General features: G+C 38.2%; 1 protein-coding gene across 4 annotated transcripts in view; it reads right to left on the reverse strand.

Annotated features, from left to right (window-relative positions):
* Positions 1-15,525, reverse strand: part of ACACB (acetyl-CoA carboxylase beta) — a 350,436-nt gene that overhangs the window by 22,241 nt on the left and 312,670 nt on the right. For all 4 annotated transcript variants that reach the window (XM_053702123.1, XM_053702121.1, XM_053702122.1 and 1 more), the window contains 10 exons: positions 13,633-13,730; positions 12,376-12,496; positions 12,020-12,130; positions 9,026-9,169; positions 8,324-8,444; positions 8,125-8,221; positions 7,395-7,491; positions 7,166-7,301; positions 6,720-6,897; positions 6,427-6,539 (listed from right to left, as the gene is read on the reverse strand). In XM_053702123.1, the coding sequence (XP_053558098.1) occupies positions 6,427-6,539; positions 6,720-6,897; positions 7,166-7,301; positions 7,395-7,491; positions 8,125-8,221; positions 8,324-8,444; positions 9,026-9,169; positions 12,020-12,130; positions 12,376-12,496; positions 13,633-13,730 (1,216 nt within the window). The remainder of the gene's footprint in view (positions 1-6,426; positions 6,540-6,719; positions 6,898-7,165; positions 7,302-7,394; positions 7,492-8,124; positions 8,222-8,323; positions 8,445-9,025; positions 9,170-12,019; positions 12,131-12,375; positions 12,497-13,632; positions 13,731-15,525) is intronic.

Raw genomic sequence — 15,525 nt, forward strand, 5'->3', positions numbered from 1 at the left:
GTTGGGAATATCACTCCTGGCCAGCAGGAGGAGGCAAAGAGCACCACGGTTAAACTGTTAAGTATCACTCCCTTACCCACAACCCCCAGTCATTCGACCGAAAGGAAATGGAGAAAAAGGAGTAACACAAGGTGTAGAGGTGCCTGAGGTTATAGTCAAAAGAACAACTGTCTTAAAATAAAGGGTGGGGCCGTGGACTCACCATATCCGGAAATAAATACATTTATCAGGTAAGCATAAATTTTGTTTTTCTTTCCTAAGATATGGTGAGTCCACGGCTTGAGTAATTACTGCTGGGAACCAATACCCAAGCTAGAGGACACGGATAAATATGGAGGGACAAGACAGGCAGTCCTAAACAGAAGGCACCACCGCTTGAAGAACCTTTCTCCCAGGACCAGACTGGGAAATCCGACCGGCCCTGGAAATTTGTATAGATCGGCCAAGCCCTGCCCCCTCCAGCCCAGCCATATTGACTACTAATTTTTGCTTATGCTAGCCTTAGTAACCCTAACATCTCCCCATCAAATTTAAAACTACCATCCAACACACCAATCAATCATAACTGTAAACTGTAAGCTATGCGTCCTATACCACAATTAACCCTAAAAGCACCGGCCCTGCCTTGTACCACAAAACAACCATGGCTCTACATGCAACAGCTGGCTACACTACTACACGGTCATAAACCATTTTGTGAATTTACACACATACTTTTTTCAATTTTCAGCCCATTGTAGTAAGGAAGAACTGAATATCTAAGGAGTATAAATTGTGTTCCTTTTAAATGAAGATGTGAGGGTTAAAAAGAGGAAATGCAATGGTTTTGTAATTTAATATAGAATAATGTACAGATCTACTGAAAAAAATATAGATATATAGTAAGTTTGGTTAATTTTATTAGAGACACTTGTTGATGTACTTGTGTCAGTATAAAGAACCACAGTTTTAAATAAGCACTTATATAATTTCTAGTAAATATAGTACATAAAAGTTAAAGGATGATCCTGCATAGCATAGAGGTACTGTGTCAGATGATCAGGGTAAATAAAAGTTTTGGACCAGCGGGGTAGGAACAATACTACATGATGTAGTATGAATGATCCGCTTACACCAGAATCAGCTCTTCTTCTCTTCTCTATCTTCGTCACGGACCGGACCGAGTGCCTGCTCCTTCCCTCGCCCGTGCTTCTGCACACAGCACCTGCTGGATGCCTCCTCCCTCTTCTTCTCCAGAGTCTCCAGTCGGGTCAGTCATGTTCCTTGTGCTGTGAAGGAAGGTGACAGTTCTGGAGGAGGAGCAAATAGCGCCAGTCCAGCATGCATGCCATGATTGCATGGGGTATATTGGAGTGCCGCCCGTGAAGCCTCTATCTTGTGTGGCGGCCCAATCCGTCCCTGTCCAGCAGTCTCATAAGCCAAATGAATTATACTTCCTAGACCTTACTTCGTAACCAAAAAGTAGCAGTACTTTTCTGACCTTTACGTTTCCAAGAGAAAAAGACAAAGAGGGCAGAGGACTGGCGAAAATCCTTAGTCGTCTGTAAGTAGAATTTAAGAGCACGTACAACATCCAAATTGTGTAACAAACGTTCTTTGGAAGAATAAGGATTAGGACACAGAGAGGGAACAACAATTTTCTGATTGATATTTCTATTAGAAACTACCTTAGGAAGGAAACCTAACTTAGTACAAAGAACCGCCTTATCGGCATGAAAAATAAGATTAGGGGAATCACACTGCAGAGCTGAGCGTTCCGAGACTCTTTGAGCAGAAGAGATAGCAACAAGAAACAAAACCTTCCAAGATAACAACTTAATGTCTATGGAATGCAACGGCTCAAACCTGACAAAAAGATTGTAAATCTGGCACATCCGCCAAACTTTTATGTAGTAAAACTTGATAAAGCAGGAATCTGACCCTTCAGGGTCCTTCCTCAGAGGTAGTCTCCAAGGTGGAAGAGATGACATCTCCACTAGGTCTGCAAACCAGATCCTGCGAGGCCACACAGGGGCTATTAGAATCACCAATGCCCTCTCCTGTTTGATACAAGCAATGACTCATGGAAGAAGAGCAAACAGGGGAAACAGGTATGCCAACCTGAAAACCCAAGGAACCACCAGAGCATCTATCAGAACGGCCTGTAGATCTCTTAACCTTTAACCGTACATTGAAAGCTTGGATTTCTGATGGGACTCAGATCTAACTCTGGCACCCCCCATTTGAGGACTAAGCTGGAAAACACCTCCGGATGGAGTTCTCACTCCACGGGATGAAAAGTATGTCTGCTCAGAAAATCCACTTCCCAGTTGTCTACTCCGGGAGTGTGGATGGCAGATAGACAGCAATTGTGGGTCTCTGCCCACTGAATAATCCAAGTAACCTCCTTCATGGCTAAGGAACTCCGAGTTCCTCCCTGGTGATTGATGTAAGCCCCAGAAGTTATGTTGTCTGACTGGAACCTGATAAACTGGGCTGAGGACAACTGAGGCCAAGCCAATAGAGCATTGTAAATTGCCCTCAACTCCAAGATGTTGATGGGAAGAACAGACTCCTCCCGAGTCCAAAGGCCCTAAGCTTTTAACAAGTTCCAGACTGCTCCCCAGCCCAGCAGGCTGGCGTCCGTGGTCACTATCACCCAGGAAGGTCTCCAAAAGCATGTGCCCTGAGACAAATGTTCCTGAGAAATACACCACAGGAGAGAATCCCTTGACGACTGATCCAACTCAATTCTCTGAGATAGATCCGCATGGTTGCCATTCCATTGTCTGAGCATGCACAACTGGAGAGCTCTCAAATGGATTCGAGCAAAAGGAATGATGTCCATGGAAGCCACCATCAGACCGATTACTTCCATACATTAAGCCACTGAAGGATGAGCAGTAGCCTGAAGAGAGAGGAAAGGGAGCTTTTTTTCTAGATTCACATTCCATCCGTGGGAACAAAAAAAAAAAAAAGACAACAATATCTCTGTGTCAGATTTTGCTTGTTGAAAAGATGGAGCCTGAACCAATATGTTGTCCAGGTAGGGTGCCACAGCAATTCTACGAGAAAGAATCACTGCCAAAAGAGCCCCCAGAACCTTTGAAAAAATTCTGCGAGCCGTGGCTAGACCAAATGGAAGGGCCACAAACTGGAAATGTTTATCCAGAAAGGCAAATCTCAGGAATCGGTGATGCATATGAAGATATGCATCCTTTAGGTCTATGGTTGTCATGAACTGACCCTCTTGTACTTAAGGAAGAATGGAGTGTATAGTCTCCATCTTGGAGGATGGAACTTTGAGAAACTTGTTTAGACACTTCAAGTCTAGAATAGGACAGAAAGTTCCCTCTTTTTTTGGGAACCACAAATAGGTTGGAGTGCTTTGTAGAAAGGAGTCAGTGGGAAGAATAAGTGCACACACGCCCCTCCCCCATGGAGCATTGTCTAGTGCAGGGTGAGAAGGAAGGGACATGTGCTTCTGTGGCTGATGTATAGTGTCATGCTGATACTTCACACATTAAGGTAAGGTTTATTTTTATCTATGTCTCAGATTTTACAGCTTCCCATTGTAGTTCTGCTGTTCGTCAGTAAACTTATATTTGCCTGCACCTCTATGCTTCCTCCTCAGTCTTTATCTTGCTTTGCTCCTGTTGGCTGCCCTAAATCTCTTTAACCAGCTAACCTCACACCAGAATTGTATGCACTGGACAGTGTGTGTTTATGTGTACTTGTGTATGTGTATACTCTTAAGAGCGTGTGTGTTTATGTATATGTGTATGCTCTGGAGAGTGTGTGTTTTTGTTTACATGTATATGTGTATGCTCTGGAGAGTGTGTGTATATGGGTTAGGGGAGTTTGTTATGTTAGGCATTCCCTTGGTATTCATGAAGGTGGTAATTTTGCTGTACAGTGGCTGTCTAAACAATAAATATGTAGTGAATATCCCAAAACTGGTGAGATGCTTTTAGGGGGGCCCAAAATAAATCCCTTGCACCGGGGCCCTGTAGACATTAGGTCCGTCACTGATTTTTACTATGCTATGCCGTGCATTGCATTAAATATTTATGTACTTAAAAAAATATATAAAATACATTAAAAACCAACATTTAATTAATGAATTAGTAAATATATTAAATTAATCCACAGTGGAGGAATTTATATATTTATTTACTAGTACTGCTTAGGTCCAGTTTTACATATTGCAATTAATTTCGTATTTTTTTTTAAATGATTAGCCCAACAGTGGATGATTCACTGCTGGGCTAATCACTTAAAAAAATATATAAAATAAATTGATTTAGTTGTTTTTTGGGATGGAGAGCGAAATTGCATGGGCGGGAGGGCCCAAAAAAATGTTTGCCCAGGGTCCAGTCAATATTAAAGATGGCCCTGAGGACAGGCACCTTACTTTCTGAATTTCTAGATTTCCTCTAGCATTTTCCCTGTAATCAGGGAATGGCAGCTAATGCCGCAGATATTTCTGAAGATACCTGGGCAGCAATTTCTGCTTTTAAATAAACTCCACTAGGAGTTATAGAGGAACCGCAGGGCACTGCATGTGACACCATGGAGGCTTCGGACGTAGCAGGAGAAAGCTGAGGTATTATTTTAACAGCATCATCCTGAGAGACATTAGGCTCAAACATTTTACCTTTATTTTGCAAGGTTTTCTTAACACATAAAAAACAAAATTGCATAGGAGCTGCAATTTGTGCATCTAAACATAATAAGCATGAATTCATGAGAGCAGGCTCTTGCTCCACATCAGACATGTTGTGAAACAGTAAATAAACTTGTACAGATACGTTTCAAAGATTTTAATATTCAATTAAAATAAGCCAAGGAAAAAATACACTTTAAATTTTATCCCAAATTAGGTTCGATCTCCAGCTAAAATTATGTGAGAAAAGTTAAGAAAAAACTTATAATAAACATCAAATAAACTTCTAAAATACCCCTCAGGCAACCCCACACCTCAATTACTGAGGTGCCTTACCGCTACCAATTAAGACCGGATCACCCAGAAATGGAGAAAAACAACTTTTTTCCTCAGAAACGTTATGAAGTAAAGCCGGTCATGTGCCGCAACTGACGAGCTCAAATTACTGCTGCGACACAGAGAGGCACTAAAAATAGCTTCCTGGCACACTGAGTAACAGAAATATCCGTTTTTTTCAAACCTGACAGTGTAAAATGTTGCATCGTTTTATTTTAAAGCAAAGGGGAAAAGCTTTAGCCTTACTTTCAGTTTAAACTTGTATTGCTTTATCAAGTAAATATGTGTCAGAAAATAAAGCCTAATTAAAACATTTTACCCTTTCTTTTTAAAAGAGTTTACATGTTAGTCTCACACATGCTACAGTGCCTGCTTTATGCCCCAGTGTAACCCATACAACAGGATTATCTATGTCCCAATAAAAAAGCAGTGTCTTTAAATATGATAAGTGCATGGTCTCCCCAAACTGGAAGAAAAAGCACTTACCTGCTCCGCTGTCCGGCATGTAGACAGTTACAAGGTATGAGAAGACACAGTTCTTCACAGAGACATTTGAAAAAGAAAGAACAGAGTAGCCAACTCTGGCTTTCTAAACTAGGACAGCAATTGTTAGGAAAACGCAGTAAGTACCTCTTTACAAGTTCCTAACTGCTTTAAAGCCACCACTACCCCACTGTAAGGAATGACGTGGAATACGGCTATACCCCAAAACTTGCTTGTAGATGAAATCAAAATGTTTCTTCAGACCGCTAAACTTCATCTCCTCCATGCACTGAAGGCAAAGAGAATGACTGGGGGTTGTTGGTAAGGGAGTGATACTTAAAGGGACATGCCACCCACATTTTTTCTTTTATGATTTAGAAAGAGAATACAATTTTAATCATTTTTCTAATTTACTTATATTATCTAATTTGTTTTATTCTCTTGATATTCTTTGATGAAAAGCATATCTAGATATGCTCACTAGCTGCTGATTGGTTGCTGCACATAGAAGCCTCGTGTGATTGGCTCACCATGTGCATTGCTTTTTCTTCAACTAAGGATATTTAAAAAATAAAGCAAAATAAATAATGGAAGTAAATTGTAATGTTGTTTAAATTTCTATTCTCTATCTGAATCCTGAAAGTAAGATTTTGGGTTTAGTGGCCCTTTAACAGTTTAACTGTGGTGCTCTTTGCCTCCTCCTGCTTGCAAGGAGTGATATTCCCAACAGTAATTACTCAAGCCGTGGACTCACCATATCTTAGGAAAGAAATGGGACGAATGAACATATAAATAGTTATAAATCCAATTGCTCAGTCTAAATTATTAATGATTAGTTCCATAAAATATTATGAATTGTAATAAAAAGGTGAAAGCACAACTGATCTCCCAATCCTATAATGCTCATGTTAGTTTGCCTATTTGTAACTGTACAATGTTGAGAGCTCTTTTTCTATACAAACCTAGTTGTTCCACAATACGAGCATAATCTGCATCCAGTCTCCGCATTGTCTTTATCAAGTCTTTCCTTCGAAAACGGATCTCTACTGTACCCTCTGCTTCCAGCACACCTCCCCTGAGGAAACAGAATGATTATGAAGTGAGGAAATATAATACAGATATGGGATTGTGTTTAATATCCAGCAAAGGTTTATACAATACTTTGCAATTTTTTTGCTTACTATATCAGATTGTGCTTATATAGTATGTATAATGCAATAATAGATGCTCCTACCTGAGTAGGAATAATACTTACCTGCTGTCTTTGTCTGCATAAAGCTCCATGTAGAGAGGGTTAATTGTGGGATCAATAACAACCCATGAACCTCCTCGAAGCTCCGCAAAAGGTGGGATATAAACCAAGACTGGCTGCTTGAACTCCCTCAGGCTGTCCACTATATAAGCCCCAAATTTCAGCACCTGGTCATACATGTCTGCAAAATGTCAGGTAGAGCATGGATAAATAAAAAGCCCAGATATGTATTGGCTATGGATTGTCAAAACCAAACAGTGATAAAAATATAGTCCTCACTAGTTTACAAGGTAGCAACAATTTAACAATGGACCGTACAATGTCATGTGTCTGTAACAAAGTGATTTTAGCTGTGCTTCCTAACATGATTTCCGGTTTCATTATACTTTGGGAAGGCTTTAAGTTTTTGTTATTCAGAGCTTTATATTTCCTATATTACTCAGTCTTACCCTTCATCCCCCCAGAGAATCCCCTCCAGTTCGCAAATATGAGTAGTGGCAGTTGCTCCCGGTTAAAATCCTTTATTGCTTGAGCAGTTTTAAAAGCGGAATCTGGAAACCACACCTGTCCAGCCTGCTGAATAATCTGAAATAAACAGTTGCAAATAATCATAATATGACTTCTATAAATCATACTGATGCACATACATCACAGTGAAATATACAAATAAAAAAGTACCTTGGCTTCAGAATCCAGATTAGCAGGATCAGCGGGTACAGCAGTTTCAGAGCTGCGGGTTTCCACTGCAATAACACCTAGTGGTATTCCACCCAGTCTAAAAGTAAGAAATAATGCTCTTTCTTTAAAATATCTATCACTCATGAATACGGTTGCCACTTTTTCTAGGCGCTACGGTGCTCATTAACATACATTTGCATACATAATTATAAAGCATAAATTAGGAACTAAAGCGGCTAGGACTGATTTTAAATGATCATTTAAATTTGATTCTAACACACTTAGACGTTTGACTATAATAGCACCTTTATTTGTATATTTAATCTTTATTTTCAACTTTGACCTGAACCTTTAAAATACCATATGGTCTATGATTACAGCTTATGATGAAATGCGTCACACTCTAGAGGCAGACAACAGACTTTTTAATATGTATTTTGCACTCCATCTGTTGGACTTTTAAATGGATTTACAATAAAGGATTTGCTTTTAACCTCAGCCGACTTATCTTTGCTATTGAAAACTTAAAAATACCAGCCATGGCCTAGTTTCCATTGAGCTGGTGTGGAAACTGGTGATAAAAACATTTGTATCCATTAAAGTCTATGGAGATTTTTTAAGTTACCACCAGTCTCCAAACGTTACCACCTCAATGGAAACTAGGCCCATGTCGGTAAAGTGCTGGATGGGTGACAGGGTCATGTGGAAGGATAAAATCTGAGGGACTTACCGTGCCCTGCCAACTACAACAGTTGGCGCCCAGCGTTGCATAATCTCAGTAAAGCTTCCATAGTCAAAGAACCCACTCTGCCACATCCCTTTGATGGCTGCAGGAAAAAAAAAATACTGACGACTGTTGTGAATGTAATCAAGGTTACTAGTGTGCTGGTGAGACTAATTGGTAGGAAAATAGCTTCCAACTGACTTACTGGGATTGGGTCTTCCAGCCAACATCCACCGAGGGTCATAAGGAGCCTTGGTTGGCACAAAATCAATTTGTCGATCAATAGGATCAATCGGTGAAATAACAGGCACTGGGCTATGCTTATCCTGTGAACACAATCAAATGATTACCACTGTAGACCACTAAAAGGTTTCATCAGATTTCATCCAAATGCATAATACACACTTGCACTTCACTCTTAACATTTATATTAATTTACCTAGACAACAACAAGTAACCTATTAATTCCCCTATTTTTACCTGATCTAATACATAAAAAAATGATGTAACCTTGTGGACCTTTACATTGTTCTATCCATTTTTGTCCAAAGTTTCTATTCTGATAGATCCTTAAACTATCTTAGAATTTCCAGGATGGTCTTATATCTATTATTTTGTGTAATGGATTTACTTGAAATAGGTGTACTATTGATAAAATAGCGGTTTCTTATATGTGGTATACTGAGCCTTCCATGCTACATATTGACAATAAGTCCTATTGCTCCAGCTGTTCATGCGCCAGATTGATAGGATCATGAAAACAACATGCACACTGTTTTCACCTGCACTCCCAGAATCCCTGTATGTGATCACATCACATTTTATAAAGACAATTAAGTTAATGATGCTGCTTAATACCCATATATCCTAAACATATCAGGCTGTTAAACATTATTGCACTTCGTACCTTTGGCATGTAGGAAAGCCAATCCAAGATGGTATACACTCCCTCAAAATCATCAGGCACCATTGTGTGGGACACCCCGTTATTGCACATTATCTGCACACCTCCAAGTTGGTTATTTGAAGTGTAAACTTCACGGCCCAAAACCTAAATTAATACCAGTACATTTAATTAACTTTCACAGAAGTAATGGTACATGGTGGCTAGACATAATTTACAAATTGCATCAATAGTAAGGGTTACTACTGATAAACAAACAGTTAATCTCCAGTATAAATAAATCCATGTTCTTCCAAAGTCATGCAATATTATCAAAAATGTAGTTAAAGGGACAGTCAATTAAAAATGAAACTTTCATGATTCAGATAGGGCATGCAATATTAAACAACTTTCCAATTTACTTTTATCATTAAATTTGCTTTGTTCCCTTGGTATTCCTTTTTGAAAGCTAAACCTAGGTAGGCTCAAACTGATTTCTAAGCCGTTGAAGTCTGCCTCTTATCCAGAGCATTTTGACAGTTTTTCTCAGTTTAACGGCGCTAATTCATGTGTGTCATATAGATAACATTGTGCTCACTCCCGTGGAGTTATTTATGATTCAGCACTGATTGACTAAAATGCAAGTCTGTCAAAAGAACTGAGATAAGGAGGCAGTCTACAGAGGCTTAGGTAAAAGGTAATCACAGAGGTAAAAAGTATATTATTATAACATTATTGGTTATGCAAAACTGGGTAATGGGTAATAAAAGGATCACTCATTTCACTGAAATCTCATGAGATTTCATAGTAAATTTCCTTGAACTTAGGAGAGAAATAAAGTGACTGTGCCGACAAATGCCAGATGCTCCCTCCCTTGGAAGTCCTTGGACTAGCATTTTGATTGGATGCTTAAAGTCCCTTTACAATGGGATGTGGTTAACGAGGAAATTTTGTGGTTAAATATGTTGATATCTTACTTTTTACATTGAGGTGTCCACGTGATATTTTCTAGTCATCTCTCTACAGATACACTACATCACTTTCAAGTGATTTAATATTTGGATATCATGCAGGGCTGTACTGAGAATAAAAAGCAGCCCTGGAAATATTTAAGACCAGCCCTATTTTCTGTTGGGTCTGTAGAATGCACACACCCCAATTGCTGAAATACTCCCTCCCCCAATATTTTTTCTGAATTAAATAATATTAGTAAGTAATTACAAAAATGCAACATTGTTGCTATATAGGCACCTACAACCTGATTTCATCCATGACTCCCTCACAGTGAAGATGATTATCCATAGTGTGATCTGGAAAAGACACTTAAAACAAAGTGTAACTGACTAGACACTAGAAACCACTGGTAATGGTCTAGGAAATACAATTAACATGGAAATAATATATGATCTTGATACATTTAGCTCAGAGGAGAAAATGTTATATAGCTGCATCACCTGACCAGCAGCACCACCCACTTAAATTGTAGCAGCCCACTGGGAAATCTCCTGGTATCCTGGTAGGCCAATTCAACCATGGTATCATGTTGGTTTAACATTTGTTATACCTTTAAACATTACTAATACCCTAAAAATAATAATGTGTACTGTCTGTACAATGCCACTGTTCCATCAATTGTCTCATACAACAATCTGTTCAGATATCTGACATCCAACAACACTACACCACGGGTTGTAGAACTGAGCCTCCGGTACACTTTTCAGCCTAAGTATTTTAAAAGTAAATCACATGATTGAAAAGGGGTGATAGTATGGTACAGTGAAATAATATATCAGGTTTACCCTCTTAAAGGGTCATAAAAGTAGAAAAAATTAAACTGCTTTAATTGCACTATTGCTTGTATATAAAAATGCATTATACCCCTGCAAATTAATTAAACACATAGTTAAGCTCCAGAGCAGCAATGCACTACTGGGAGCTGGCTGAACACATCATGTGTTATGTCTGCTTCGGTTTTAGTTGAAAGTAAATAAGAACGAGTGAGCGCAATCGCGATTTATGCTAGAAAGATTACCACATCCTCAGAGCTGTGGTTAACTGTTTAGCGAAACAAAAAAGTTGAACACAACACATAAAAAATACATTAAAAAGTATAGTCACTTACATATATGGACTATATATATATATATATATATATATATATATATATATATATATATATATAATAAAAAGAAATCATCAGATATATGTAGAAAATAAGTATTTATGAATAAATAGAACATATTCTGCCATGTGAATAACGTTGGAATGTAAAATATTAATATTTGCGTGTCGGGTTAGCACAATTGAGAATATGTGAACTGGTTGGTGCTCTAGTAAGGTGTTTTTTTTCCCTTTTTTTGCTCCATTGACTTCTATGGGGGAATACGTTAAAGCACTGGTTTTCAAACCTGTCCTCAGGCCTCCCCAACAGGCCAGATTTTGAGGCTATCTGAACTAAAGTGAAATAATTAGCTGATTATTAAACATGGGGGTTTTTTTTGCTCTCACCCGAGGTAAACCTGAAAATCTGTCCTGTTAGGGAGGCCTGAGGACAGGTTTGAAAACCAGTGCTTTAAAGCGATTGTTATATTCGAAGTTTGGCTTTTTACGCGCATTGCATTAGCGATGTGAGCGAAAATGTTTTACTTTCAACTTGTAATAATAGTGCTACCCGACACGCGGAAAAAGCTTACTTCTACTGGAGTAAGAGCGGGAGCATTAAATATTATTCCACTTGTAATCTCCCCAATATCTTCATACATTTTTCAACAAAAGACACCAAGAGTACTAAGAAAATGTAATAACAAAAGTGAATTTAAAAGTGTCTTAAAGTTACACACTTTCTAAATCATGCAAGGTTAATAATGACTTTCACATCCCTTTAACCTGATTGGTAACACTTACTAAAGCTTTATATAGACAATTGTGCTTGTACCCAATTCCTGCCTAACTTCAAAATCGTAATCTTCTCTAAATGAGCCGACTCCAGAGTTAGAGGATAAAGAAATGATACTTTACCTTATTAAGGGCACTAGCTCCAGTAAGAATGATGTGAGAATTCTCCACTTGTATAACACGTTGGCCGAGCCTCACCAGGTATGCTCCAATACCAATAGCACGGCACGTTACCTGCATGGGATGCATAGGAATTTACCAATGTATTAATACCTGCAGGTAAGTGCAATGCTGGGAAACATATGAATATTTGTGTATGGGACTCATTATTTTTGGACAGTTCTGATTCATTCGAAATCTGTGATGTTTGGATACTTCTATGCATTTACAAATAAGTGATGATTGGAAAGCTATATATGATGTATGATATCTTGAGCTCTCTAGAGGTTAGGAAAGTAACCAAAAAAAAAGAGGCATACCATACTAATGGTAACTATCTCATCATATGCCAACGATGACTCCCCAGCAATTGTTCCTGATCCCCTTAGGTTCTCCACTCCAATTCCTTCCTCCTTCCCAATAATGTCTGTTAGGACGTACCTATAAAAAGAAGGAGCAATTATCCAATAATATAGTCATTGGCCTAAATATAACAAGGCATAACATTTTCTGTACACAGTTAACATTGTATTGGCCCTTCTAGAACTACTTTATGCACCACAGCAACTGCTATGGTTTCTCCATTTAATCAGCAGAACTTGTTATTTTCATAATCATGTAACCCACCCTCTTATGTTGAACGTTTGGTCCCAAACAGTATGAACAAGGACAATATATAATAGTACAAAAATACAAGTGGTAAAGCACATAAATATCGCTGGAACACAATCCATACTGTTTGTTTTTTCGAGCTGGTAAGACACATCTATGGTTAAAGGGACACTCAATCAAAATTAAACTTTCATTATTCAGATAGAGCATGCCATTTTAAACAACTTTCCAATTTACTTCCATTAACAAAATTTGCACAGTATTTTTATATTTAAAGGGACAATAAATCCACATTTTTTCTTTCATGATTCAGAAAGAGCATGTGATTTTAAACAACTTTCTAATTTACTTCTATTATCTAATTTGCTTCATTCTCTTGATATCCTTTGCTGAAAAGCATATCTAGATAGCATCAGTAGCTGCTGAACATTTTTACTTTTATGATTTAGGTAGAATATACAAATTTAAACAACTTTCCAGTTTACTTCTATTATCAAATTTGTTTCATTCTCTTGGTATCCTTTGTTGAAGGAGCAGCAGTGCACTACTGGTTTCTAACTGACCACATGGATGAGCTAATGACAATCGGTATATACATGCAGCTACCAATCAGCAGCTAGAACCTAGGTTATTTGCTGCTCCTGAGCTTACCTAGATAAACCTTTCAGCAAAGGATAAAAAAGAAACAAGCAAATTAAACAATAGAAGTAAATTGGAAAGTTGTTTCAAATTGTATTCTCTATCTGAGTCATGAAAGAAAAAAATTGGGTTTCATGTCCCTTTAAGGCTGGGCACAAAATAACGTACACCCTGTTATCAGTTGTACACGACTTGTAATCTGGCTCTATGTTTTCTAACTGCACCACAAAAATAAAGAATTGAAAGTTCAAGCAGTGGCATTTCTACAGGTTTATAGTGCAATCATATTAATATCATTTATAATCAAAGGTGCGTAGTCTCAGTACCTGGATTCTCCTTCATCCTCCACATGCTCACAGTGAACAGAGTTCATTGAGCTGATCCTTGTATAGTCCTGGGGGGTTAAGTACAGATACTTGAAACCCTATGAGAGAAATCAGATAATGTTAATGTAATATTAGCAGCACATGTCTCATAGCTGATTTGCTAAAAAAAAGCACATACAATTCATGAGCTATCCAGCGGTATAGCCAAGTATAAGTCAAGAAAAAACATAATTTATGTAAGAACTTACCTGATAAATTCATTTCTTTCATATTAGCAAGAGTCCATGAGCTAGTGACGTATGGGAAATACATTCCTACCAGGAGGGGCAAAGTTTCCCAAACCTCAAAATGCCTATAAATACACCCCTCACCACACCCACAATTCAGTTTAACGAATAGCCAAGAAGTGGGGTGATAAAAAAGTGCAAAAGCATATAAAATAAGGAATTGGAATAATTGTGCTTTATACAAAAATCATAACCACCACAAAAAAAGGGCGGGCCTCATGGACTCTTGCTAATATGAAAGAAATGAATTTATCAGGTAAGTTCTTACATAAATTATGTTTTCTTTCATGTAATTAGCAAGAGTCCATGAGCTAGTGACGTATGGGATAATGATTACCCAAGATGTGGATCTTTCCACACAAGAGTCACTAGAGAGGGAGGGATAAAATAAAGACAGCCAATTCCTGCTGAAAATAATCCACACCCAAAATAAAGTTTAATGAAAGACATAAGCAGAAGATTCAAACTGAAACCGCTGCCTGAAGTACTTTTCTACCAAAAACTGCTTCAGAAGAAGAAAATACATCAAAATGGTAGAATTTAGTAAAAGTATGCAAAGAGGACCAAGTTGCTGCTTTGCAAATCTGATCAATCGAAGCTTCATTCCTAAACGCCCAGGAAGTAGAAACTGACCTAGTAGAATGAGCTGTAATCCTTTGAGGCGGAGTTTTATCCGACTCAACATAGGCAAGATGAATTAAAGATTTCAACCAGGATGCCAAAGAAATGGCAGAAGCTTTCTGGCCTTTTCTAGAACCGGAAAAAATAACAAATAGACTAGAAGTCTTACGGAAAGACTTAGTAGCTTCAACATAATATTTCAAAGCTCTAACAACATCCAAAGAATCCAACGATTTCTCCTTAGAATTCTTAGGATTAGGACATAATGAAGGAACCACAATTTCTCTACTAATGTTGTTGGAATTCACAACTTTAGGTAAAAAATCAAAAGAAGTTCGCAACACCGCCTTATCCTGATGAAAAATCAGAAAAGGAGACTCACAAGAAAGAGCAGATAATTCAGAAACTCTTCTGGCAGAAGAGATTGCCAAAAGGAACAAAACTTTCCAAGAAAGTAATTTAATGTCCAATGAATGCATAGGTTCAAACGGAGGAGCTTGAAGAGCCCCCAGAACCAAATTCAAACTCCAAGGAGGAGAAATTGACTTAATGACAGGTTTCATACGAACCAAAGCTTGTACAAAACAATGAATATCAGGAAGAATAGCAATCTTTCTGTGAAAAAGAACAGAAAGAGCAGAGATTTGACCTTTCAAGGAACTTGCGGACAAACCCTTATCTAAACCATCCTGAAGAAACTGTAAAATTCTCGGTATTCTAAAAGAATGCCAAGAAAAATGATGAGAAAGACACCAAGAAATATAAGTCTTCCAGACTCTATAATATATCTCTCTAGATACAGATTTACGCGCCTGTAACATAGTATTAATCACAGAGTCAGAGAAACCTCTTTGACCAAGAATCAAGCGTTCAATCTCCATACCTTTAAATTTAAGGATTTCAGATCCTGATGGAAAAAAGGACCTTGCGACAGAAGGTCTGGTCTTAACGGAAGAGTCCACGGTTGGCAAGAGGCCATCCGGAC

The sequence above is a fragment of the Bombina bombina genome, chromosome 2 (assembly GCF_027579735.1).
Source record: "Bombina bombina isolate aBomBom1 chromosome 2, aBomBom1.pri, whole genome shotgun sequence".
Classification (NCBI taxonomy): domain Eukaryota; kingdom Metazoa; phylum Chordata; class Amphibia; order Anura; family Bombinatoridae; genus Bombina; species Bombina bombina.